General features: G+C 45.1%; 1 protein-coding gene and 2 long non-coding RNA genes across 6 annotated transcripts in view; 1 reads left to right on the forward strand and 2 right to left on the reverse strand.

Moving 5' to 3' along the window:
* Positions 1 to 1,137: 1,137 nt before the first annotated feature.
* PIK3CD (phosphatidylinositol-4,5-bisphosphate 3-kinase catalytic subunit delta) overlaps positions 1,138 to 23,008 on the forward strand; it is a 29,537-nt gene continuing 7,666 nt past the window's right edge. The window contains exons 1-13 of one of the 3 annotated variants that reach the window (XM_081341078.1): positions 1,138 to 3,706; positions 8,395 to 8,558; positions 9,345 to 9,573; positions 10,613 to 10,845; positions 11,787 to 11,966; positions 12,599 to 12,748; positions 13,489 to 13,569; positions 14,605 to 14,826; positions 18,012 to 18,108; positions 18,853 to 18,983; positions 19,677 to 19,736; positions 21,001 to 21,168; positions 22,525 to 22,646. In XM_081341078.1, the coding sequence (XP_081197204.1) occupies positions 8,418 to 8,558; positions 9,345 to 9,573; positions 10,613 to 10,845; positions 11,787 to 11,966; positions 12,599 to 12,748; positions 13,489 to 13,569; positions 14,605 to 14,826; positions 18,012 to 18,108; positions 18,853 to 18,983; positions 19,677 to 19,736; positions 21,001 to 21,168; positions 22,525 to 22,646 (1,814 nt within the window). In that variant the 5' untranslated portion in view covers positions 1,138 to 3,706; positions 8,395 to 8,417. Of the gene's footprint in view, positions 3,707 to 3,880; positions 4,012 to 7,662; positions 8,559 to 9,344; positions 9,574 to 10,612; positions 10,846 to 11,786; positions 11,967 to 12,598; positions 12,749 to 13,488; positions 13,570 to 14,604; positions 14,827 to 18,011; positions 18,109 to 18,852; positions 18,984 to 19,676; positions 19,737 to 21,000; positions 21,169 to 22,524; positions 22,647 to 23,008 lie in introns of those variants that run through there. The other 2 variants (XM_081341077.1, XR_014028165.1) reach the window with 2 other exon arrangements.
* LOC308675632 lies at positions 6,791 to 10,673 on the reverse strand. The gene is made up of 3 exons (XR_014028168.1): positions 10,540 to 10,673; positions 7,482 to 7,628; positions 6,791 to 7,345 (listed from the first exon to the last, which is right to left on the reverse strand). It is a non-coding gene; the product is annotated as an uncharacterized lncRNA (long non-coding RNA).
* Positions 10,763 to 22,561, reverse strand: LOC308675631. 2 transcript variants are annotated; one of them, XR_014028166.1, is made up of 3 exons: positions 22,437 to 22,561; positions 18,088 to 18,225; positions 10,763 to 10,870 (listed from the first exon to the last, which is right to left on the reverse strand). It is a non-coding gene; the product is annotated as an uncharacterized lncRNA (long non-coding RNA). The 2 variants fall into 2 exon arrangements; XR_014028167.1 differs by lacking the exon at positions 22,437 to 22,561 and adding an exon at positions 18,341 to 18,617.

Raw genomic sequence — 23,008 nt, forward strand, 5'->3', positions numbered from 1 at the left:
ACTGGGCAGGGGAAATGGTTTTTTTTTTAAAGAGAAGCTGAATTTTCCCACTTCCGAATGAAGATCAGAGATAAGAAAAGCAAGAATAAAAATGCAGACTTTCGCGACTTTCACGCCATCTTGTAATGCTGCTAATTTTTTTTAATAATTCCTCTCTTGAAATTTCTAGTAAATTAGCATAAGCCGCAGCATGGAAAAAAATGATGCATTTAGTATTTGTTATCTCCATTGCGACCATAGTTATTTTTAATATTTTTAATACTGCAAGCAAAGCCTTTTAATTTGTAGTGAAAGGATGTAATTTTTCTACCCAGAGTTTTATACAAGTGTATGAAAAGAGGACGGTCGAGTTGAAAAAAAGGAAGATATATTACCTGTTAGTCAGTCTCTTGTGAGTTAAAATTATATTTCAAATGTTGCTGCTGTTTGTTGAAAACACGAGAGCTTGTTTTTTTAAAATAATAAAGTTTTGATTGCATTAAGTCTCTGAACCCTGTTTGATTACTTTTTAGTTACTTAGGATAAATTTGTACTATGTTAATTTGTAGACTTGTATTTTTAAAATAGAGAGTAACTTTTAACTTCTTGACTCTTGTTACCGTATTATTCTAACCCTCACCGACCAATACACCCGCGTGTTGTAAAAAGTAAAAACAATTTTTACTAAATTCTTTGGGATTTTCTCACCCTGACCGGCAAGCATGAGAGTTCGGATTTCCTTCTACCTGTTTGCATTTCTTTTCAAACAGTGCAAACAAGCAGCATTTAGCGCTAAATGCCAGTTTCACGTTTTACATATCTTCCTGAGCAATTTCTCGAGATACATTTTGGGGGAATTCAATGCATTTTTCATGTTCGCTGTGGAGCCTCCACCAGGTGGTGCTGTTGAACGGTTTAAGTCTGGGGTGTGTGTGTGTGTGTGTGTCTTAATCTAGTGGAGGCCATCCTAGTGGGGCATTATGGGAACAGTAGTACCTCTGGCAGGGACAGGTGGAAGGAACTTCTGCCATCAACCAGGGTAATTTATTATCTAAGGGCTTCCTGTGAAACTGGCCTGAGATCTCCTCTAAAAGTCTTCAGTGGTTCCACACTGCCAGTGTTGTGTTAACTCAAGAGGGCTTCGTTGCATTAGCAACCTCTTCCTGTGAGTATTTCTGGCCACAAACTGGTGCCCGGGTTTCTGTACACCCCAAAAGTGGGCGCTGCAGCTGGTGGAGGGAAAAAAAACAAACCTCGCTAACTTGTTGAAAGAGCCACGCTTCCTGTTTGTCTTGTGGCTGCTTAAAAGGTGACTTTTTAAGACATTTTATTCATTGTCGCCAATGCCCATTTGGTGGCCTGGAAAGGCTCCAAAAAAAGGAACTTGAATGGCTGAGCTGTTCCTTTTTTTAAAAAAAAAACCAAAATAAAATAAAATTCCTAACTGGCGGTAATTGTTATAAACTGTCCCAACAGCCGGACAAAAAAATTGTCCTCAAAAAAAAACAAAAAATCAGAGGTCGGTTGCAATAAATTAAATCCAAATTATGGCAATGAAGACATTTTTTTTCCATTCTCTTAAAAAAAAATCCCTTTCAAAGCTGGGGATGCTAGGCTGCTGATCTGATGGTTTGTCTATTTTTAATCGCCCAACGGGTGTGTGTGTGTGTGTTTGTGTCCGTGGCTAGATTAAATTTTTGGAGCGCCACTGAAGGCGCAAGTTGATCAAAACGGCTCCTTGAGAGAACGGTTTAAAGTGGCAATAAATAAATAAATAAATGTCCCAGTCAAACTGGATCAATTTAAATTAAGATGGATTGGTTTTGGAAATAGCGGTTGCCCAATTTTGCTTAACGCTCCCATTTTTCAAAAAATAAAATAAAAAATAAAAATGGAAAAATTGCTGGCTTTCTGAACTTCTTAGAAGACTTCTCTGCCTCTTGCCAATTTCATTTCATCCGCCCGCCCACCCCCCCAGGGCTTCTGTGCTTATCTTTGCAACCTAATCTTAAAGAGACCCGCCTTTATTTATTTTGCCATCCCTGAGGACTAGAAACTTATTTATGTTTAGCAATTCTGGGAAAATTGCACCATACCGGTAAGCCTTGTTTGGGAAGCCTGCTAGTCGAATTGCCCTGAAGTCCTTCCTTCTCTCCTTTGCTTCTTGGGTGTAAAATTGCTAAGTACATTGATTTGTGCTTAGAGTGTAAGCCGCCCTGAGTCTTCGGAGAAGGGCGGGATATAAATGGGATTAAAAATAAAATAAATAAATAAATAAAATACGGGCATACTATACAAAATCTGATTGGATAAATCATAAGCCTGCCGGCTGCTGCATAAAAAGGGAAAGGGCAGAGCTAAATCGATTAGCGAGGTCAGAGGGTTCAAAGGGAAAAACTTGGTCCATCCAGCTTCCCTCGATTTTTCTTTTTTTTTTTTTTTTAACGAGGTTCAACGTAAATATTATTTCGGAGGAGAACCCTGTTGGTAGCCAGTGGCAAAAGTCACCGATTTTATTAAAAGGCTAGATGGCTGGAGAATTTTTTTTAAAATTAGCACGAAGTGCGGGGGGGCGGGGCGGGAAACAACCCATGAGAAAACAAATTGGTTGGAGAATCCGAAAGCAGATGGCAAACAGATTCCAAGTCCCTTATCAATTACCAATGGGTTAAAAAAAAACCCAACCCATTGTGTTTGTCTGAGATGGTAAATTCGCTGTGGCTAACCTGTAAAAAGAAAAGCAGAAGCTGTTGGTTTCAGAAACATACATGGTAAGATTACCCATCCTGGGGGGGGGGGGAAACATCAGAAAAATTCTCTTTCTTTCTTTCTTTCTTTCTTTCTTTCTTTCTTTCCTTTTCTTTCTTTCTCTTTCTTTCTTTCTCTTTTTCCCCTTTCTTTTTCTCTTCTTCCTTTCCTTTTTTTCTTCCCTCTTTTCTTTTCCTTTTCTTAATTGTTTTTAACTTTTGTATTGTATTGACCTTTTCAAATACCTGTAAACCGCCCTGAGTCCTAGGAGGGGGGAAAAGGGCGGTATATAAATTCAATAAACTCAAACTTAACTTAAACTTAATTTTCCTTCTTTCTTCGTTTTCTTTCTTCCCTCTTAATTTTTCCTTTCCTTTTCTCTTTTTCCTTTCTTCCCTCTTCTCTTCTTCTCTTCTTTCTTTCTTAATTTTCCTGCTTTTTTTTTCTTTTCTCTCTCTCTCTCTCACTCACTCCTTTCTCTCTTTTTTTCTTTTATCTCCTCTCTCTTTTCCTCTTAGTGAAGTTTCCACTCTGCTCGATTGGCCAAAACCCAAATCAAGCCAGGCCTGGGGAACGTTACTGTAAACCAGAGCGAAAGAGAAAGCCACCTCCGGCTGGAAGAATTCGGTTTATGCTCAGGAAACGCAACTCTCCGCGCCCTTGCAAGCCTCCAAGCAGCGAAGCTGCCTTCCCAGCGCGGGGCTGAAAACCCGAAACCCACCCGCCCCGCGGGAAAACTGGGAGCTAAGGAGGGGATCCTTCTCTTTTAAAGCCTATGCAACTCGATCCCGGGGCGACCTGGACGTCTGATCCGGCCTTGGGCCAAAGGCAGGCTGGCTTCCAGCCTGCCGGCTGAAAAGCAGGCCTCTCCCACCTTCCAGGCGCACGTGGGGAAGCGGCTCTGCCCAAACGCGTGTTAAGGGAGCTCTCCCTTTCCGAGAGGGGTCGATCTCGATGGATCGGTGAAGCACGCGGTTAGGTAAGGCAGGGGTGGGGAGGGGATCCGTTTGCGAAGGAGGGAAACGCCTTTTTAAAAAAAGGGGGGCGGCGGGGGATCTGTTCCAAGAGGGGGGGTTAGGGGGCGGGGGATCCACCCCGGGCTGGGAGGGATCCCTGGGACGCTTCTGAGCGCCTCGGGCACTTTGGCCACGCTCCCTTGCAAGGCAGCCGCCGAAGAGGTGGGGCTGCCGGCCGGCCGGGCGATCCCCATCCTTTCCAGCCGATCCCGAGGCTCGCTGGATCGGATGCGGCAGCCGGCGCCGCCGCTGCTGCTGCTGCTCGGAGGTGGGTGGCTTCTCTTTGGAGACCCTGGGGGTGGGGTGGGGGGATCCTCTGCGATCCCTCGGCGTCTCCCCGGAGCGTTACTTAGGGGCGGATCCCCCCCCCTGGCAGGGGAATTGGGTTGGGGACGGGGGGGGGAGAAAAGGGGGAGGGAGGGTTGAGCTTTGCACGGGGAGGGGAGGGGGGGGGCAGAGATGCAGGCAGCGCGCCTCTGAGCTAGTGCAGAGGGCTTCTGCGGGCGCCGTTGCACCGGCCCCCCTCCCCTTGCGCCGTCCTTTGTTCGCCCTTCCCCATCCTATATATATATTTGAGGACCCAGATTGTTGGGGCAATAAGCTGACTTTGTAATAATTTTTTTTAAATTCCATTTATATCCCGCCCTTCCTAATAAGCAGGCATATACATAGAATGAAGGCTACTGCTAAGCTTGTAAGCTGCCCTGAGTCTTCGGAGAAGGGCGGGATATAAATGGAATTAAAATAAATAATATCTATATTTATATCTATATCTATCTATCTATCTATCTATCTATCTATCTATCTATCTATCTATCTATCTATCTATCTATCTATCTATCTATCTATCTATCTATCTATCTATCTACCCATCTATCTATCTATCATCTATCTATCTATGTATATGTATGTGTATGTGTATATGTATATGTATATATATATATATATATATATATATATATATATATGTATATATGTGTATATGTGTGTGTGTGTGTGTAAATTATTCAGATTGCTAATAAAGAATTTTAGGGAGGCTGAAAGGATCATTTCGAACATCTTATGTTCTCATCGGTCAGTCATACCCTTTTTATCCGAGATTATCTGGCTATGACTGACCGATGAGAAATTCGAAATGATCCTTTCAGCCTCCCTAAAATTCTTTATTAGCAATTTTTTTTAAAAAAAAATATCCATTTATATCCCGCCCTTCTCCGAAGACTCAGGGCGGCTTACAAGCTTAGCAGTAGCCTTCATTCTATGTATATGCCTGCTTATTAGGGCTTTCACACACACACCCCAAGCGGCATTATTACAAAGTCAGCTTAATTGCCCCCAACAATCTGGGTCCTCAAATTTGAATAATTTGCACAAATAATGAGCTGTCATAAGTTGTGACTATATCCTGTGGATAGCCTTGAGTTAGGCCAAACAGGAAAGAAAGAGTTAAAGACAAATATTTCTCTCTCTCTCTCTCTCTCTCTCACACACACACACACACACACATAGGATGCCCAAGAGAGGGGGCGCATCTGGAAAGGAACCCCCCTCCCTTTCCAGATGCGCCCCATCCCTTGGGCATCCTAAACGCGGCCCCCTCTCCAATGCAAACAGTACAGTTCCCCCCCCCCCGCCTGACTGTAATGTTTGAATTGGGGAGGGGGCCGCTTTTAGACCCAATTAGGAGCCGCGCTGTTGTTGTTGTTGTTGTTTTAGGAAAACGAAACAAAACACCACCAGAAATATTACATGCTTTAAAATGATACCAGCGTTTCCCAGGAATTTAATCATCTTAATTGATTTTCCTCCTCCAAGCTTAAGCTTGGCTGTGGCCCAGACTTAAAACGCTTGGGAAGCTGGCTGTTTCTTTCCTTTAATGGAAAAGGGACTGAACGAAAGCTTTGCAAGGGGCTAGTCCTCACCGCTGCTGCGTTTGGCGAAAAACGGGTTTGGGGTGGGGTGGGGGTTTTCAGTTAAATGGAAAAAGGGAAGAAAAAAAAAGATCTGATTTTCCTCTAGGTCGTTTTGCGAATTGTGTCTTAAATGTGCATCATTTGTTCCTGCCCTCTGAACTTTGTTATTTCCTGCTTAAAACAATCCCTCCCGCTAACTTCTGAGGATTTGCCACTTGTTGAGAAAAATCTCTGGCGTTTAAAACAACAACAACAACAACAACAACAAAACTGCAAAGGAATCTTGAGTATTTTTTTTCTTTTTAAATCAAGTGTTTTTTCTTCAACCAAAAGCAAAGCTGGCTTTTTAAAGGGCCTTGTGTGTTTGTTTGTGAGTCCTTTGTAAACAATCTTATCTTATTAAGTATTTAGCTTGAAAGGTTTCCCCCCCCCACTCCCGCCTTCATTCTCCTTTCTCAGAAGTGATAATAAATAATTTAGTCCATTCCTTACTGGGGGGGGTGTCTTCAAACTTGGGCCCTTTTGTGACTGGTGGACTTCAACTCCCAGAATTCCTCAAGTTATTAGTAGACTTCGGGGGGGGGGGGAAACCAAGTGAGCAGCGCTAAGATGCTGCTAGGTTTCTCTGGTGTAAAAAATTGTGTACATTAGGGCGGGTCCAACTCAATCTTAAAAATGCCTCTGCAGAAATAGGGTGTAAAGCAACGCCGGCAGATTTGAAATACCATTTCAGCCGAGAAATACATGAAGCCGGATAGACGACGGGGGAAACGATTGATTGCGATTTTCGCAGGAGGCTGCAAAGGGCTTGCAAAGGAATGGGGAAGACATTAATAATGCAGAAAAGTTACGAGGCTTGAAAGGATGGGGTGGGTTTTAGAAGATTTAGCAGATCTGTTTTGGCAGACTGGGGGAATCACGTCCCCTGGGCCTGAAGGAAGGAGGGCGGTGAAGTCATTTCAACTCTGGAGTAGTTTGAAAAAGAAAGAAAAAGGCCGAGATGCACATTTTATAAATAAATGAATCATCTCTCAGGAATCTCCTTTTGTACTGTCCAGGACATCTGGTTCACAAGCTTCTTCTTTTTCTCCCCCCACCCCCTTTCTGCCTTGGGCCCATCCCCCTTAAATTCTGCTTTGGGGGCAATGCGGGACAATATAATCTAACTTCCCCCGCCAAATAATCTGAGGATAGGATTTAGAAAGGAAATAGACGTGGTCGGTTGTGCTGAATAAATTTTGGGAGATCCCGTTTTTTCATCGGCCACCCTGGAGGCTCAAGAGCCTTTTATCTACCTGCAAACTGCAATGACAAGCTTAAATTTAATTTCTCCCCTCCCTACAAACCCAGAGCTAAAAAATACATTTGAGCAAAAAAAAAATACACTGGAGCAAAAAAAAAAGCCACAAGAAAAAAAAAAGGTTGCATTTCTTGGGTTCAGCTGAGGAGGCAACATCTGGGTAGATTAAAAGTTGGGAAAGGTTTGACCGTAAATAAGCGTCGTTTCTTGCCCAGCTTTCTGAAACGGGCGGCAAATATTGCTAATTTATCAGCTGCAAGTCGTTCACTTAACAAATGTGGCGAGAGAGGGGCAAAACTCACGGAACAACTTGTCTCACTTAGCAACGGAAAATGTGGGCTCGATTGTGGTCGTAAGTTGAGGACCACTTGCACTACACAGCGGTGTTGCTGCAATAAATGTAGAAAATAGCTTGGTTTTAGTAAGCCCATTTTTGATGCTGGGTTCTCTGGCTGTCATATATATGATTACAAATTGATATGTTTCATAAAGTATCAGTAATGATATTTATATCTAATGACTCACAGATACCAGCCGACGGTCCAGCGAAGAAAAGAGCGAAGATTTCTCTCTGTGACGGGAGGTTTTTTTCCTCCGCAGCTGGTCTGCTCTCCAATTATTAGATTCTTTCCGTCCCTTTCTCTACAATCCCCTCGTTCTTTTATTTCCATGCTGAAATGGCAAGTCCATAGCTTAGTGAGTAAGAATGGCCACAGTGCAGACCCAGAATTAATCTAAATCCTCAGCAAAAACAGCTTTTTTTTAAAAAAAAGGAAGAAATCCCAGATCAACGTAAACAGGAAAGAAAAAAAGCTTTATTTTTAGGAAATCACCCAAGTGTGTTTTCTTTTCTTTTTATAATGCATTTTTATTAGCTTATCAAAGTACAAAATACAAAGAGAATCTTTTTTTTAAAAAAATAGAAAACTGGGGCAGGTGAGGGAAAGAAAGGGACAATGTGGTATAAAGTAGGGGGGGGAAAGGAAAAGAAAAAAGCTTATTTTTAGGAAACCAGCGAAAGGTGTTTGAGTTTTTTTTTTAATAATACGTGTTTATTAGTTCATCAAAGTATAAAATAACAAAGAGAATTTTCTTTAAAGGGAGAATTGAAAATGGGGAGGAGGGGAACAGGAAGAAAGAAAGAGAAAGAAAGAAAGAAAGAAAGAAAGAAAGAAAGAAAGAAAGAAAGAAAGAAAGAAAGAAAGAAAGAAAGAAAGAAAGATGGTGTAACGAGGGAAAAAGAAAAGAAAAAGGCTTCTTTTTTAGGGACCCACCAGGGTGTTTTCGAAGACCAGGGGGACCCCCCCCCCTGTCTTTCTTGGTGAAAATAAGAGAACTTGCAGGGATGAATCCACCTTTGGGCCAAGCATGATCTGGATGGCTGAGAATCTCCTTAAGAGATGCAGGAATGAAAATGTCCGCTTCCCTTTCGCCGCAGGTGGGCTTTGAGTAACGAGAAGGATGCCGCCAGGAATGTATTGCCCAGCAGAATTTTGGTCTAAGGAAAGCAATTACACCATTATGGTGGACTTCCTTTTACCCACCGGGATCTACCTGCCCCTCCCTGTTTCCTGCCATGCCAGCCTGGCTGCCATCAAAAAGGTACTGGTCCTCTCCTCTTTGATCTTCGTCCAGCTGCTCAAAACCAACAACCCAGGTCCGCGGCTTCTCGGCCACGATTCAGGAGCGGGAGAGCCCTTGACTTAACCACCACTCGTTCAGCTTGAAGTTACAACGGCTCTGATAACCAGTCTTGGCACTCAACGGCCTTCACCCCATCCCCGCAGTCACGCGATCAACACTGGGGTGCTTGGGAGTGGGTTAGACTAGCATCCCGGCGGTCAGGCGATTGATTGACCAACGTCAACCTTGCCAGCCGGGTTTTAACCAGCAAAGTCAATAATAAGGGGAGCTGGTTTGCTTAACGACCTTTCCACTTAACGGCTACAGTGATCTGCGGTGGTTAGAATGCAGCATTGCAGGCTAAACTCTGCCCGCTGCCAGCAGTTCGATCCTGACCGGCTCACGGTCGACTCAGCCTTCCATCCTTCTGAGGTCGGTAAAACGAGGAACCCAGATCGTTGGGGGCAAGTTGCTGACTCTGCAAACCGCTCAGAGAGGCCGTAAAGCACTGTGAAGCAGTATATAAGTGTAAGTGCTATTGCTATATAAGAGCCCTGTGGCAGGCTGACTCTGCCACAGTCTGGAGTTCGATCCTGACCGGCTCACGGTCGACTCAGCCTTCCATCCTTCCGAGGTGGATAAAACGAAGACCCAGATTGTTGTGGGGCAATTTGCTGACTCTGCAAACCGCTCAGAGAGGGCTGCAAAGTACTGCGAAGCGGTATGCAAGTCTTAAGTGCTGTTGCTCTTGCCATTTTCTCCCAGGTGGTCTGGCACCAGGCCCAGTATGAGCCCTTCTTCCAGATGCTCAGTGCCCCCGATTCGTACGTCTTCACCTGCATCAACCAAGCCGCAGAGCAGCAGGAACTTGAGGACGAGCAGAGACGTCTCTGTGATGTCCAGCCTTTCTTACCGGTCTTGCGACTGGTGGCCCGCGAAGGGGACCGGGCGAAGAAACTGCTCAATTCCCAGATTAGCCTCCTGATTGGCAAAGGTTGGTGGTGATGGGGGTGGCTGGGAGGGGGGGGGAAGAGGCATATGCCCTGCACTGCAGGGCTGTTGGAGGGAATAAAACGTTGGTTTCCATTCTTCGGGAAGGCCCCAAAGTGCCCTTGGGAGAGGATATTTGGTGTCTGCTTAATTGCTTGTTTTTGTAATCCTTTGCAGACCCTTAATAGAGGGAAAGCTTAGAAACGTATCTTAGGAAAATAGCCCACCTGCTCTCTTTCCATACATACTTAGTCCATGTTTTAGTTTGCTAACGTATATTCAAAATAGCAATAGAAGAGAATATAGTTGTAAGCTCAGAGAGGAGGAGGAAGAGGAGGAGGAGGACTGTGGTGTGCTTAGCGCTCTCTGAGCTGGGTGGTTTCCTTGCAGACGTTTCATGACCCAACTAGGTAACATCATCAGTGCTAGAAAGGAGTGGGGTGTGGGAGGAAGAGAAGAGGGAGGAGGAGGACAATGGCTGTGGGGTCCTTGGTGCTCTCTGAGCTGGGTGGTTTCCTTGCAGACGTTTCGTTACCTAACTGGGTACCCTCATCAGCGCAAACCCACTTCCTTCTAGCCCTGATGACGTTACCTAGTTGGGTCATGAAACGTCTGCAAGAAAACCACCCATCTCGGGGTGCACCGGGGACCCCACAGTATAATCGAAGCCATTAAGAGAAGACAGGAAATATTATTGACAATTACAGCCCATAATGATTAATCCTGAAAGCGGCTGAAAAAAACCCTAAAATCATCTCAGGCCGTTTAACAAAACCAGCCCTGCCTCCTGAAATGGGCCAAGGCAGCAGAAGTGAGGCTGCCGTACAGCTTCCCACAAATGTCTGTCCTGTTTCCTAAGATTTGCAGTCAAATCCAATCTCGTGCATCTGACTCCCGGCCCAGCGGATCGTCCATGCTTTCAGGAGGACTAGAAACCTGAAGGCTGTGAAGGGAGAAACAAAAGGCCTACCTTGCCGGAGGGCGTAGACCCGATGCGGTAGGCTGCCGTTTTTAGGAAAACGGTCATCCTGTCCCCTGTCCAGGTTTGCACGAGTTTGACTCCTTGGCGGACCCCGAGGTGGACGACTTCCGGGCCGAGATGCAAGACTACTGCGAGCAGAGAGCGGCTGAGCGCCAGCAGCTCAGCTGGAAAAGCTGGATGGAGTACTGCTTCCCAGTTCAACTGGAGCCCACCCTGAGCGGGCTCGGCGGCAGGCCGACTCTGCCCGTGCCCAGCAAGACCGTTTTTGTCAACGTCAAATTTCAATCCGGAGGGGTAAATTCGCACGCTTCCCGAAGCTCTGTTGAGAAAAGATAACGGAGATGTTTTAGTGTGTGGAAAAGTGCAAAGATTTGTGTGTGTGTGTGTGTGTGTGTGTGTGTGTGTGTGTGTGTATCCTAGATCGTGGACAGCCAAACTGACAATGCTTTTGCTAACGTGTAAATCTGAAATGCTTTTTTTTCTCTCTCTTTCCCTCCTTCTTTCCTTCCCTCCCTCCCTCCCTCCCTTCCTCTTTTTGATCCTTCCTTTCTTCCTCTCCCTTTTTCCTTTCCTTCCTCCTCCCTCCCTCTCTTCCTCCCTCCCTCCCTCCCTTCCTTCCATTTCTTAACCTCCCATCTCCTTCAGATCCTGGCTTCTTTGCAAAGACCTGATCGAGGGGGGGAGGGAACGGGGGCCGAACCAGTGCAAAATACAGGGAGTCCTCGACTTACGGCCACAATGGATCCCAGATTTTCTGTAGCTTCAATGAGACATCCGTCGAGTGGCTTTTGCCCCGTCTGACCACCTTCCTTGAAGGGAACCGCTGCGGTTGTTAACTTAAGTCACGCGGCTGTTAAGTGAATCTGGATTCCCCGTTGACTTTTGCCCGTTGCAAAAGGGGGGAAATCGCGGGATCCCCGGCACACACTGCTGCCGTCCTAAACGCGACCCAGCGGCCAAGGGTCCTAATTCCGATCACTCGGCCACGGGGATGCCGCAACGGCCGTTAAGTGTGGCAGGTCACGTTTTCCTTGCGATTGCAAGTTCGGATGGGGCACGGTTGTTACGAATTGAGGGTGGCAACAGGTCCCGCCTTGAGAAAGGGGGGCTGGACTAGAGGACCTCCAGGGTCTCTCCCAGCCCTGATTCTGTGATCCAGGACTACCTGTCCTTAAATGGGGAAGCAGCGGGGATGGTTCGAAAGAGTAACGTTTGGCCTTTCCTCGATTGTCCAGGAGAGCTTCACTTTCCTGGTTTCTCTGAAGGAGTTCCCTGTCACTCTGATGAGCTACGCCATCAAGAAGCAAGCCACCATTTTCCGTCACCAAAGGGTCAGCCCCGTTGAGGAGTACACCTTGCAGGTGGATGGGAAGTGCGAGTACATCTACGGGCAGCATCCCCTGTTCCAATTCCAGGTGTGTCTTCTTCCCCCCTTGCGAGGCGAAACACCATCCTCGTAACGCCGTGTTTCTCAAACTGGGCCGCTTTGAAGGTGGGGCGGACTTCAACTCCCATGATGCCCCAGACAGCGAAATCGAAACAAAAGCTGGCCGGGGAATCCTGGGAGTTGAAGCCCGCCCCGTCTTCAAAGCGGCCCGGTTTCAGAAACACACGGCTTTAGATAATTTGGCATCTTCCTTACGCCGCCTGACCTGGGATGCAGCTTAAGACTCTCGACCCCCTTGAGCCCCAAACCTGGTCTTCTAGTCCTCATGAATCGCCGAGAATTTCAAGGTATCCCCACCCAGGGACGAGGAAGGAATTAAAACGACTTAGCTAAACCCGTTCACCTTTGGAAGGCATGCCTCGTTCCGTTTTGCTGTTGAAGGTAAACGGGGGTGGGGGGGGGCTGTGTCCCTCCTTTCCTCCACAGGTGCTAGAATCTTGAGTGTGGTTTTAAACTTGTCCAGGTTCTTAAGATTCTGCTTCAGGGACTAGCCTTGGGATTTGAGCCCTGTTTCGTTTTATTCTAAATGGACCCCCGTGATTCAGTTAGCGTTGGGAAGTTTGGCTCCAGGCACTGACGGGATCTGCTCTGTCCTCGCAGTACATCCGTGAGTGCCTCCACCGGCGTTTCGTCCCCCACCTCATTATGGTCCACAGATCCTCTCTTCTGATTTTGCGGGAAGAACACAGCAACGGACTTGGGCATCCCCCCAAAACAGCCCCAAAACTGTCTCCGGGCCCAAAGCAGAAGGTAACCCATAATGTTCCTTTTTCACCACTGTTGCAAACAAAGGGGGTGATTTTTTTCAAATTCAGAAAAGAAGGATTTTTTTTGGGGGGGGAGACAAGATAGCAGCGTTCCAGTATTTGAGAGGCTGCCGCAAAGAGGAAGGGGGTAAACTTAATTGTCCAAAGCATCAGAAGACAAGAAACAATGGGTGGAAACCAATCAAGGAGAGAAACGACCTGGAATTAAGGAGACACTTCCTAACGGCGAGGACAATTAACCCGTGGGACAGAAGTTGCCTCCAGAAGTTGTGGATGCTCCAACACTGGAGATTTTTAAGAAGAGACTGGTCTGAAAGGGTATAGGGTCTCCTGCTTGAGTAGGGGGCTGGACTAGAGGACCTCCAAGGTCCCTTCCAACTCTACTCGGATTGATTGGTTGAAATCTGTTTTATTATTATTATCGTTTGGAAATGAAGCAGTTCCCTGGGGGAATCTGGTGCAAGTTCCTTCATGCTTGGTGACGGCTTTCTTCCAATTCCCAACTTTTCTCCGATGCGCCCTACCTCGTAGGGGTGTTTGGGAGGTAGGAAGGAAGATTTTAATTCAAGGTTGACTTTTAAGACTGTGGGCCAAGCCACGTCTGTGGGCCAAGTTGAATCAATACAGCAGGGGCTGGCTACCCTTTTGGGAGCAGGCTGAACCAAATGCAGAATTAGCCACCCATTCCACACTTTTTCTCCTTTCCTTGTTCCCTTTCATTAGCTATCTCTGTGGTCCCTGGAACAGCCCTATTATATAGAACTCCTGCGTTGCAGCAAGGTGAACGCCGATGAAGGAATGAAAGTAAGTCGTCTTAAATCAAAAAAATTTTTTTTTTCTTCTCCTCCTCTTTTTCTTTCGGCTAGACGCTCTGCGGCTTTCTACCTTCCCACTCAGGATTTGTTTACGACTCGCATTTAACCAAACCTGCGATGCAATGAGAAGCTCGAAACCAGGCAACTTTGTGTGTGTGTGTGTGTGTGTGTGTGTGTGTTTTCCTTTCTAAAACTCTTTTCATTCAGTTCTAAGTTGGCGGTCGAACTTTTCTCACTACAGGAAGTGAGGGCACAGCGCAGATTAGCCAGAAATGAACTTCTTAGAAACTGTTTATGGGCAGTTTTGTGTGTGTGTGCGTGCGTGTGCGTGTGCGTTTTAAAAAAGTTTTCCTTCCTTTCCACTTACGCTAAAATGCGGCTTCTTCACCGCCCTGAGTCCTTCGGGAGAAGGGCGGTATACAAATATAATAAACTAAACTTGCAAGTAAATAATTACAAAAAAAATGTGCTGTGAAGACACAGTTCCGGAAAAAGTGTTTTTTTTTAAAAAAAAGAAAAGAAAAAAATGGAGAAATTAAGGGGTAGAAGGAAATAAGAAACCTCAAAGTTGTTTTTTTTCATTGCTTTTTTTCTTGCAGATCGCACTTGTTATTTCCTTCCTGAATTTAGTGCAGATTCCAAATAACATCCATCAAATTGGGAGTGGGTTGCTTCGGGGTTTTATGATCTTGAGCTGTCCTTTTGCAAACTGGCCAGGGTTGTTATTAATTAGAGGATGTTTATAATACAATATATTTACAATATAATAACGTATAATATTATGAGATAAGGCAAGCTGTTATCCTCATAGCAGAGAGGACATTAGAAGCAAGATTGTTGTCATTGCTGATCTCTAGAAAAGAACCGTTAAGTCAGAAGGCTTGTTTTATGGTTAGGTCTTACTTTAAATGCAACCGTCTGGCTGACGATCTTAACTGGGGTTTATTTTTGGGGTAGGGCTTATATTACGAGCGCCCTAAAAAATCATGCTAGGCCTCCATTTTCTTTCTTTTTTTTCCCCCAGTTGGTCGTGCAGGCCGGACTCTACCACGGTCACGAGATGCTGTGTAAAATGATGACCAGCACCGAAGCCAACGTTTGCTCCGAGCCCGCCTGGGATCAGATGTTGAAATTTGACATTAACCTCAGCGACTTGCCCCGTATGGCGCGGCTCTGCCTGGCCCTCTACTCGGTGGTGGAAAAAGCGAAAAAAGCCAGGTCCACCAAGAAAAAATCGAAAAAAGCCGTAAGTCCCTTCCTTGCCGAGGAGGCACAATCCTGGGAAAGTATTTTTTTTAAAAAAAAAACAACAACAACAAACACCAGCCAAGAAGGTGGGAAACGCAGCTTTGGAAAGTTTTCCCCACATTGGAAGCAACCGCAACTTGCGAGTCTAAAACAGGGGTCTCCCAACTTTGGCAACTTTTGAGACTCGTGGACTACAACTCCCAGAATTCCTCAGCCAGACATGCTGGCTGAGGACTTCTGGGAGTTGAGCTCCACAAGTCTTAAAGTTGCCTGGAATAGAATAGAATAGAATAGAATAGAAATATAGAATAGAATAGAATAGAATAGAATAGAATAGAATAGAATAGAATAGAATAGAATAGAATAGAATAGAATAGAATAGAATAGAAATATAGAATAGAATAGAATAGAATAATAGAATAGAATAGAATAGAATAGAATAGAATAGAATAGAATAGAAGAATAGAATAGAAATATAGAATAGAATAGAATAGAATAATAGAATAGAATAGAATAGAATAGAAATATAGAATAGAATAGAATAGAATAGAATAGAAATATAGAATAGAATAGAATAGAATAATAGAATAGAATAGAATAGAATAGAATAGAATAGAATAGAAGAATAGAATAGAATAGAATAGAATAGAATAGAATAGAATAGAAATATAGAATAGAATAGAATAGAATAGAATAGAATAGAATAGAATAGAATAGAATAGAAGAATAGAATAGAAATATAGAATAGAATAGAATAATAGAATAGAATAGAATAGAATAGAATAGAAGAATAGAATAGAAATATAGAATAGAATAGAATAGAATAGAATAGAATAGAATAGAAATATAGAATAGAATAGAATAGAATAGAATAGAATAGAATAATAGAATAGAATAGAATAGAATAGAATAGAAGAATAGAATAGAATAGAATAGAATAGAATAGAATAGAATAGAATAGAATAGAATAATAGAATAGAATAGAATAGAAATATAGAATAGAATAGAATAGAATAGAATAGAATAGAATAGAAATATAGAATAGAATAGAATAGAATAGAATAGAATAGAATAGAATAGAAATATAGAATAGAATAGAATAGAATAGAATAGAAATATAGAATAGAATAGAATAGAATAGAATAGAATAGAATAGAATAGAATAGAAGAATAGAATAGAAATATAGAATAGAATAGAAGAATAGAATAGAATAGAATAGAATAGAAGAATAGAATAGAAATATAGAATAAAATAGAATAGAATAGAATAGAATAGAATAGAAGAATAGAATAGAAATATAGAATAGAATAGAATAGAATAGAATAGAAGAATAGAATAGAAGAATAGAATAGAATAGAATAGAATAGAATAGAATAGAATAGAATAGAAGAATAGAATAGAATAGAATAGAATAATAATAGAATAGAATAGAATAGAATAGAATAGAATAGAATAGAATAGAATAGAATAGGACCTTGGAGGTCTTCTAGTCCAGCCCACGGCTCAAGCAGGAGAGCCTATACCATCTCAGACAGCTGTTTGGAGACTCCTGGTCTAAAACACACCCTTTGCCTCCAAGGGACGGTGATTTGTGCATCCTGCCCCGTTAGAAATTTGAAAATGAAGGTTTGTTTCCCTGCTTGGTTTCCAAACGTTTCGTTACCAGGCTAGGTAACATCTTCAGCGGAGTTTTAAGGGATGTCGGATGTTCGGCGTTCTTCTGTTCATAAGGGCTAAGTTAGAAAATTGAGCGAGGAAAGAGATCTAGTTGCACCGATTTGGGGTTTCAAAAATAATCGCAAATGGGGAGGGGAGGAACACTCATGCAAAATGAGGGGGATGCCAATGTGCAACAGGGTAGACCGCTTGCAAGGAAGCTGAACGAGCGCGTCCGCTGAGTTGAGGGGCTCAAACGTTCCTCTCACAGATCCCGAGTTGGGGAAAATGCAGGCAGCCCTCAACTCACAAAAGTTCACTCAGGGACCCGTTCGAAGTTAACAACCGCACTGGGGAAAAAAAAGTGACTTAGAATCTTTTTTTCCCTTGCAGCATCCCCGCCATCAAAATTCAGACGCTTGCCAAATGGTTCATACTGTATGACCGTTGCAGCGTCCCGGGGGGTGTCATGGGATTTCCCCCTTTTACGACCTGACACGCCAAGTCAAGGGGGAGGGGGGAGGGAGGAAGCCAGGTTCCTATAACCACCAGTGATTCATTTAACAACTTTGGCGTGTTCGTTGACATCTGCACAAAAAAAAGGGCTGCTTCCTGAGAAGTTCCCGTTGGTTCCAGATGTTAAAAAGATTCGTTTCGTTTCCCGGTAGAGAAAGCCGAGAGTGCGCCAAGAGACAGCCTTGTGGCAGCTGCCAAAGGCGGCTGGTGTGTGTGTGTGTGTGTGTGTGTGTGTGTGTGTGTGTTTGTGTGTGAAGTGAAAGGCGTTGGGACTTCCTAGAACCGAGCCGCTCTTTTTTGGTGCCTTTTGCTGAGTCACGCGGCCTCTGCTTTCTCCATTTCCTCCAAATTTGCCCAGTCATCTACTCTCTGGAGCCCATCCACCAGAGTTACTCACCGCCCTTGGTTTTTAGTAGCCTTAGTAGCCCGTTTCTCCTGCCCTGACTCACTCTGGCTGGTTCAAAGGAGGGAGGGAGGGAAGGAGGAGAAGCAGGGGGAGGAAAGGAAGCGAAGGCACTTTTGTTAGCTTGTTGGCGCAACCTGCCTTTGGAAAGGAATATTTTATTTTAATTTTAATTCCATTTATATCCCGCCCTTCTCCGAAGACTCAGGGCGGCTTACAAGCTTAGCAGTAGCCTTCATTCTATGTATATGCCTGCTTATTAGGGCTTTCCCCCCCCAATAGTGTGAAAGCACCCCATAAACTGGGTTTGCAGCTGAGCCCGTCTCTTGTGTACACTGCAAAGGGTGGGGGGGTTTTTTTGTTTGTTTTTTGATCCTTGTCGAAACCGGATTAACGGTCGCCTGTCAAGCAGGATACCACAAGCAGGAGGGGGCCGGGCCGGGCACCGGAGCGAAAAGGCAGACCAAACGGGGTTGGGTTTAGAAAAACGAACGTGTATTCCTCCCCCCAGCCCAGCCCGGGATGGGTTGTCTTGGTCTTTTGCCGGTCCCATGATCACCACGAGTCCCATCATCCCTGCCACCGTCCTTTTTCCTCCCTTCTTTAGGACTGCCCGCTGGCCTGGGTGAACGTGATGCTCTTTGATTACCAGAATCAGCTGAAAACCGGAGAATGCGTCTTACCCATGTGGTCAGCCTTCCCAGGTGGGAGAAATTCGTACTGCTTCTCTCTTTTTTTCCCCCCCCGGTGGGATGAGTGTGCTCCTTTAGTTCCGTTATTCGTATTTAAATCCATCCGGGTTCTGGCAAAATCAAACAGGCCTGAAAGACAAAAAGCAGGTTTTGAAAGATGGAATTGCAGAATCACAAGAGTTGGAAGGAAAGGGGCCTTGGAGGTCTTCTAGTCCAACCCCTCCTCAAGCAGGAAACCGCATACCGTTTCAGACAAGTGTCTTGTCTAATCTCTTCTCGAGGCTGGAGGTCTTTCCTAAACCCACCAGGGTAACGCTGCTGTGGATGGGGAGTCCTTTCATCACGTCACTTAGGGAGAATACGGGCCTGTTCGTAGATATGGAGGCTCGACTTAGCTCGGCTGTCCGCCAGTCGCAGTTTAGCGCCGCCGCGCACCGCTGACTCATCATCCCGACGGCACAAACAGCTGTTGCCTTCTGTTCTTCGGACAAATGGATAGCTTTGCAAAGCGAGACGTTCGTTGTCTCCTCTCCGCCAGTTTCGCGGTGAACCGGTTTCTCACTGGGATTTGTCCGAATCGGATAGGGAGGCCTGGTTCGCGCTGGGCACGGGGTGGGATAATGTCCTGATGGTGGTTTGTTCCAAGCAAACAGGGTTATTACGGCAGTCCACAAACCTAGCCAAGTGAGGCTCTGCACTCGAAGCGGCCCGACTGGTGGGGCCGTTTTGCAGCTCTGGCTCTTTTTTGTCTTCCAGATGAGAAGGGAGAATTGTTAAACCCGACGGGCACGATCCAGACCAATCCCAACAGCGAGAGCGCCGTCACGCTTTTCATCCGCTTCCCCGGTATTTCGTTGTATCCGATCTACTATCCTTCCATGAGACAGGTGAGACGATCTTGTGTGTGCGTGTGTGTGTGTGTGTGTGCGTGCACGTGTGTTGTGGGTGTGTTTCCCTGCTGCTTTTTTGTGTGTCCCAGGTAACTGGAGCAAATGCCTGGTTTTCTCTTGCTGTTCGTGGCCTGAGGTTGTGCCCTTTAAAGGCAGGCAAGGAGGGCGACTGAATCAGATCTGGATCTTCTGGTTCCCAAATTAATAAGATCCTGGGGGGGGGAGGGGTGGTGGTTTGCACCCTCCCCAAAAGGGGGGGGGTCCGCCATCATTGGATCTGCCCAAACGTCACTGTTTTTCCATCTGAAATTTCAATTTAGTCATGTGAACAGGTGGAAAACCTGTGGTGGATTCTTCTTCTTCTTCTTCCAAATTCTGTCTTCCCAAAGACAAAATTTGAAGATTTCTAGAAGATATCAAACCTAAAGCAGGGGTCTTCAAACTTGGCCCTTTGAGGTCTTGTGGACTTCCAGCTCCCACCCGTGCCTGGCTGAGGAATTCTGGGAGTTGAAGTCCACAAGTCATCAAAGGGGCCAAGCTTGAAGGCCCCTGACTTAAAGGAAGTTGGGTCTCTTGGTAAATTAAAGCCCGGGAGCGGTGGAAGCCATTTTTTCTCTTGAGGCCCATCTTTCTTGAAGGACAAACCGTGTTCAAGCACCAACTTTGTGTTTTTTTTTAAAATTGTTTCAGATCTTAGAAAAGGGGCAGAACGGCCATTGCGCCTGCGGTCCAGCAGAGGATCCAGAAGAGGTCAGCACAAAACACACAACAACTATTTTCAAGTCTCGTAGACGTTTTGAGCCGCATCTGGGATGCCGTGCAGAAATTCTGCTTGAAATGGGAATCGGGTATCTAAATGGGATAGGGTTGCAGATGGTCCTCTATCTCCAACGGTTTGTTTATTGACCGTTGGAAGTAACAACGGCCCTGAAAAAGGGGGACTTGGGACCGTTTTTTCACACGACCGTTGCAGCATCCCCGGGGTCACGTGATGAAAATTCAGAGGCTTGGCATCCGATTTATGAAGGTCGCAGTGATCCCCTTTTGTGACCTTCTGACAAGCAAAGTCAATGGAGGGGAGGGAAGCGAGATTCGCTTAACGACCGGGTTACTAACTTAACAACTGCAGCGGTTCACTTAAGGACTGTGGCAAGAAAAGTCGTAAAATGAGGCAAGGCTCAGTTAAGCCAGGTCAAGACAGAAATCTTGGGCTCCCTCGTGGCCATAAGTCAAGGACCACAGAGAGTCCTCGACTTACAGCTCATTCAGTGACTGCTCAGAGTTAACAACAACGTTGGAAAACATAAGATTTAAAACCGGTCCTCGCACTTAATGACCACTGCAACATCCCCAGGGTCACGTGATCAAAATTGGGTCCTTGGTTGTATTTATCTTTGCACATCCCAGCAGCATCCCAGCGTGGTCTGTGATCCTGGAATTTGTTTTATGACGGCAATGGTTTCCTTAACAGCAGTGATTTGCCTAACAGCTGTGGCAAACATTATAAAATCCAGGGCAACTCACTTAAAACAATTGCCTTGCTTAGCCACGAAAACTCTTGTCCCGATTTACGATTTGCGACGGTTAAGGTTAAGTCGAGGTCTGGCTGTAGGAGTAGGCTTGCTGGCAGGGAATTCTGGGAGTTGAAGTCCACCCACCTTCAAGGTTGAAAAAAAAACACTTCTTTACCCTAGAAAAGATCTTTCCTACTCACCACGCTGGGCTTCATTTGACACCCTTTTCGCGAGACATCCTGTATGTCCTTTTCCTCTCCTGAACTAAACTCACTGCTTTGTCCTGCAGGGGATGATGGGATTCCCCTTTGGGGTGCCTTTTTCCAACCCTGAAAATCCCCCCCTATTTCCCCCCCCCCACCCCCACAAAGACAGCTCTTTTAAGCCCCTCTTCAAAAAAAGACTTCCTATAAATACACTTAACTTCCTCCTTTTTTTTTAGTGGGGCAGATTGTTAGTTTTCTTTCTGGCCCTTGACTGCCACCTTGTGATCTGTTTAGAAACAGCAGCTGAAGGAGATTCTGGAGCGCAGATCTTGCACCGAACTCTACGAACACGAGAAAGACCTGGTGTGGAAAATGAGATATCAGATCCGGGATCAGTATCCGGGGGCTTTGGCCAAACTGCTCATGGTAACCAAGTGGAATAAACACGAGGACGTTGCCCAGGTAAGAATTTGAGTTTTAAGATCTGCCGTGGACAAAACATTTCGCTGGCGATGAAACTTGCCTTTTCCTGGATTGTTAATGGCTGTTATTCAAAAATGGGCACCATGAAAATTTGAATGCTATCATTCCGCCAAATAGTCTGCTTTTCCTTCCCTCTCAAAGTCTTGATGGTTTGATTTGCCTGGAAACTGTGTACGATTTCTTAAAGGAGAAACATTGGAGGTTTCCCAGATTCTTTGGCTAAAAAGAGCATTTATCAAGTCTTGACTTTCAAGTCTAGGGCTGAACTCTTGCCATCCACAACTTGTGGTCCTTTCCCGGGTTGTTGCGCAACATGTCCCATCATTCCAAACCAGGCTGATGGCTTTCAGAAGACTACAGAACCCTCAACTTCAAAACAAAACAAAACACCATTCATTCAATGACCGATTGAAGTTACGACGGCACCGAGGAAAGTAACTTACGACTATTTTTCACACTTGTGACCGTTGCAACCTCCCCGTGATGAAAACCTGGATGCTTGGCAACTGGTTCGTTATTTATGACGGTCGCAGCGTCCTGGGGGGAGGGGGGAGTCACATGATCCCTTTTTGCGAACCTCTTGACAAGCAAAAGTCCATAGGGAAGGCAGATTCACTGTTAACCGTGATATTGACTTAACGTCAGTGACCAGGTAGGTTGTAAAACAGGGGCAAAAACCCATTTAGCAAATGTTCCACTTAGCAGCATAAATTTTGGGCTCCATTGGTGGCCGTTAAGTGGGGGACTACCTGTAGAGGCCAGGCCGTTAAATCAAGCTTTTTTTATTTAGGGCAACATTTACTAAAAAAAGTTCTGCTTGAAAGCTTGTGCTGATCAATTGGCCCCCATCTTCACCCATATATTTAATAAATCACTAGAGATGTGCTATGTTCCTTCTTGCTTCAAATGCTCTACTATTATCCCAGTGCCAAAGAAACCCTCCATCAAAGAACTGAATGACTACAGACTGGTTGCTCTGACATCCACAGTTATTAAAACTTTTGAAAGGTTATTGCTGGCCCACCTGAAAACCATCACAGATCCGCTGTTAGACCCCCTGCAATTTGCCTATCAAGCGAAGATTGGCAGATGATGCTGTTAATATAGCTCTGCACTACATACTACAACATCTTGAATCTCCAAAGACCTATGCAAAGGTCCTTTTTTGTACTTTAGCTCAGCATTCAATACAATCATTCCAGATATTCTTCCTACTAAACTAAATCAGTATGCCAGGGCAATGTTACCTTAAGTGCTCTTCCGACGGAAGGGACGCCAACGAGACGATGAGAGGCTTGGCCCAATCCAGAGCTGATCCTCTTGCTTGCCTTGCAGATGATATTTTTGCTGCAATCCTGGCCCGAACTGCCCGTTCTGAGCGCCTTGGAGCTTTTAGATTTCAACTTCCCTGACCCTTACGTGATCCGCTTCACCGTCAACTCCCTGAAAAAGCTGACGTGAGTACAGTTCATCTCCCAAAATATTGTGTTTAAAAGAAATATAAAACTGAGGAAAAAGAAAATGGGGTGGGGGAAGAGACAGAGAGAAAGCTGTTTTGAGAAGCACAGCAAATAGGGCAGCTGTGCTGTATGCACAATTTCAGATTTTATTTTAAAAAGAGGGTGGTGGGGGCGGGGGATTTCAACCCAGGGACAACCCCGGGAACTTTATAAGACGGGTGGATTTCATCTCCCAAATTCCTGGCTAGCTGGGGAATTCTGGGAATTGGGGTAGACTTCCACTCCCAGGTACAAAGTTGCCAAGATTGAAAAATATTGACCCAAAATACGTTTGGGCCTTGATTATCTTTTTGGTGTTG

Source organism: Vipera berus (assembly GCF_964194415.1).
Source record: "Vipera berus genome assembly, chromosome: 17".
Lineage (NCBI taxonomy): Eukaryota > Metazoa > Chordata > Lepidosauria > Squamata > Viperidae > Vipera > Vipera berus.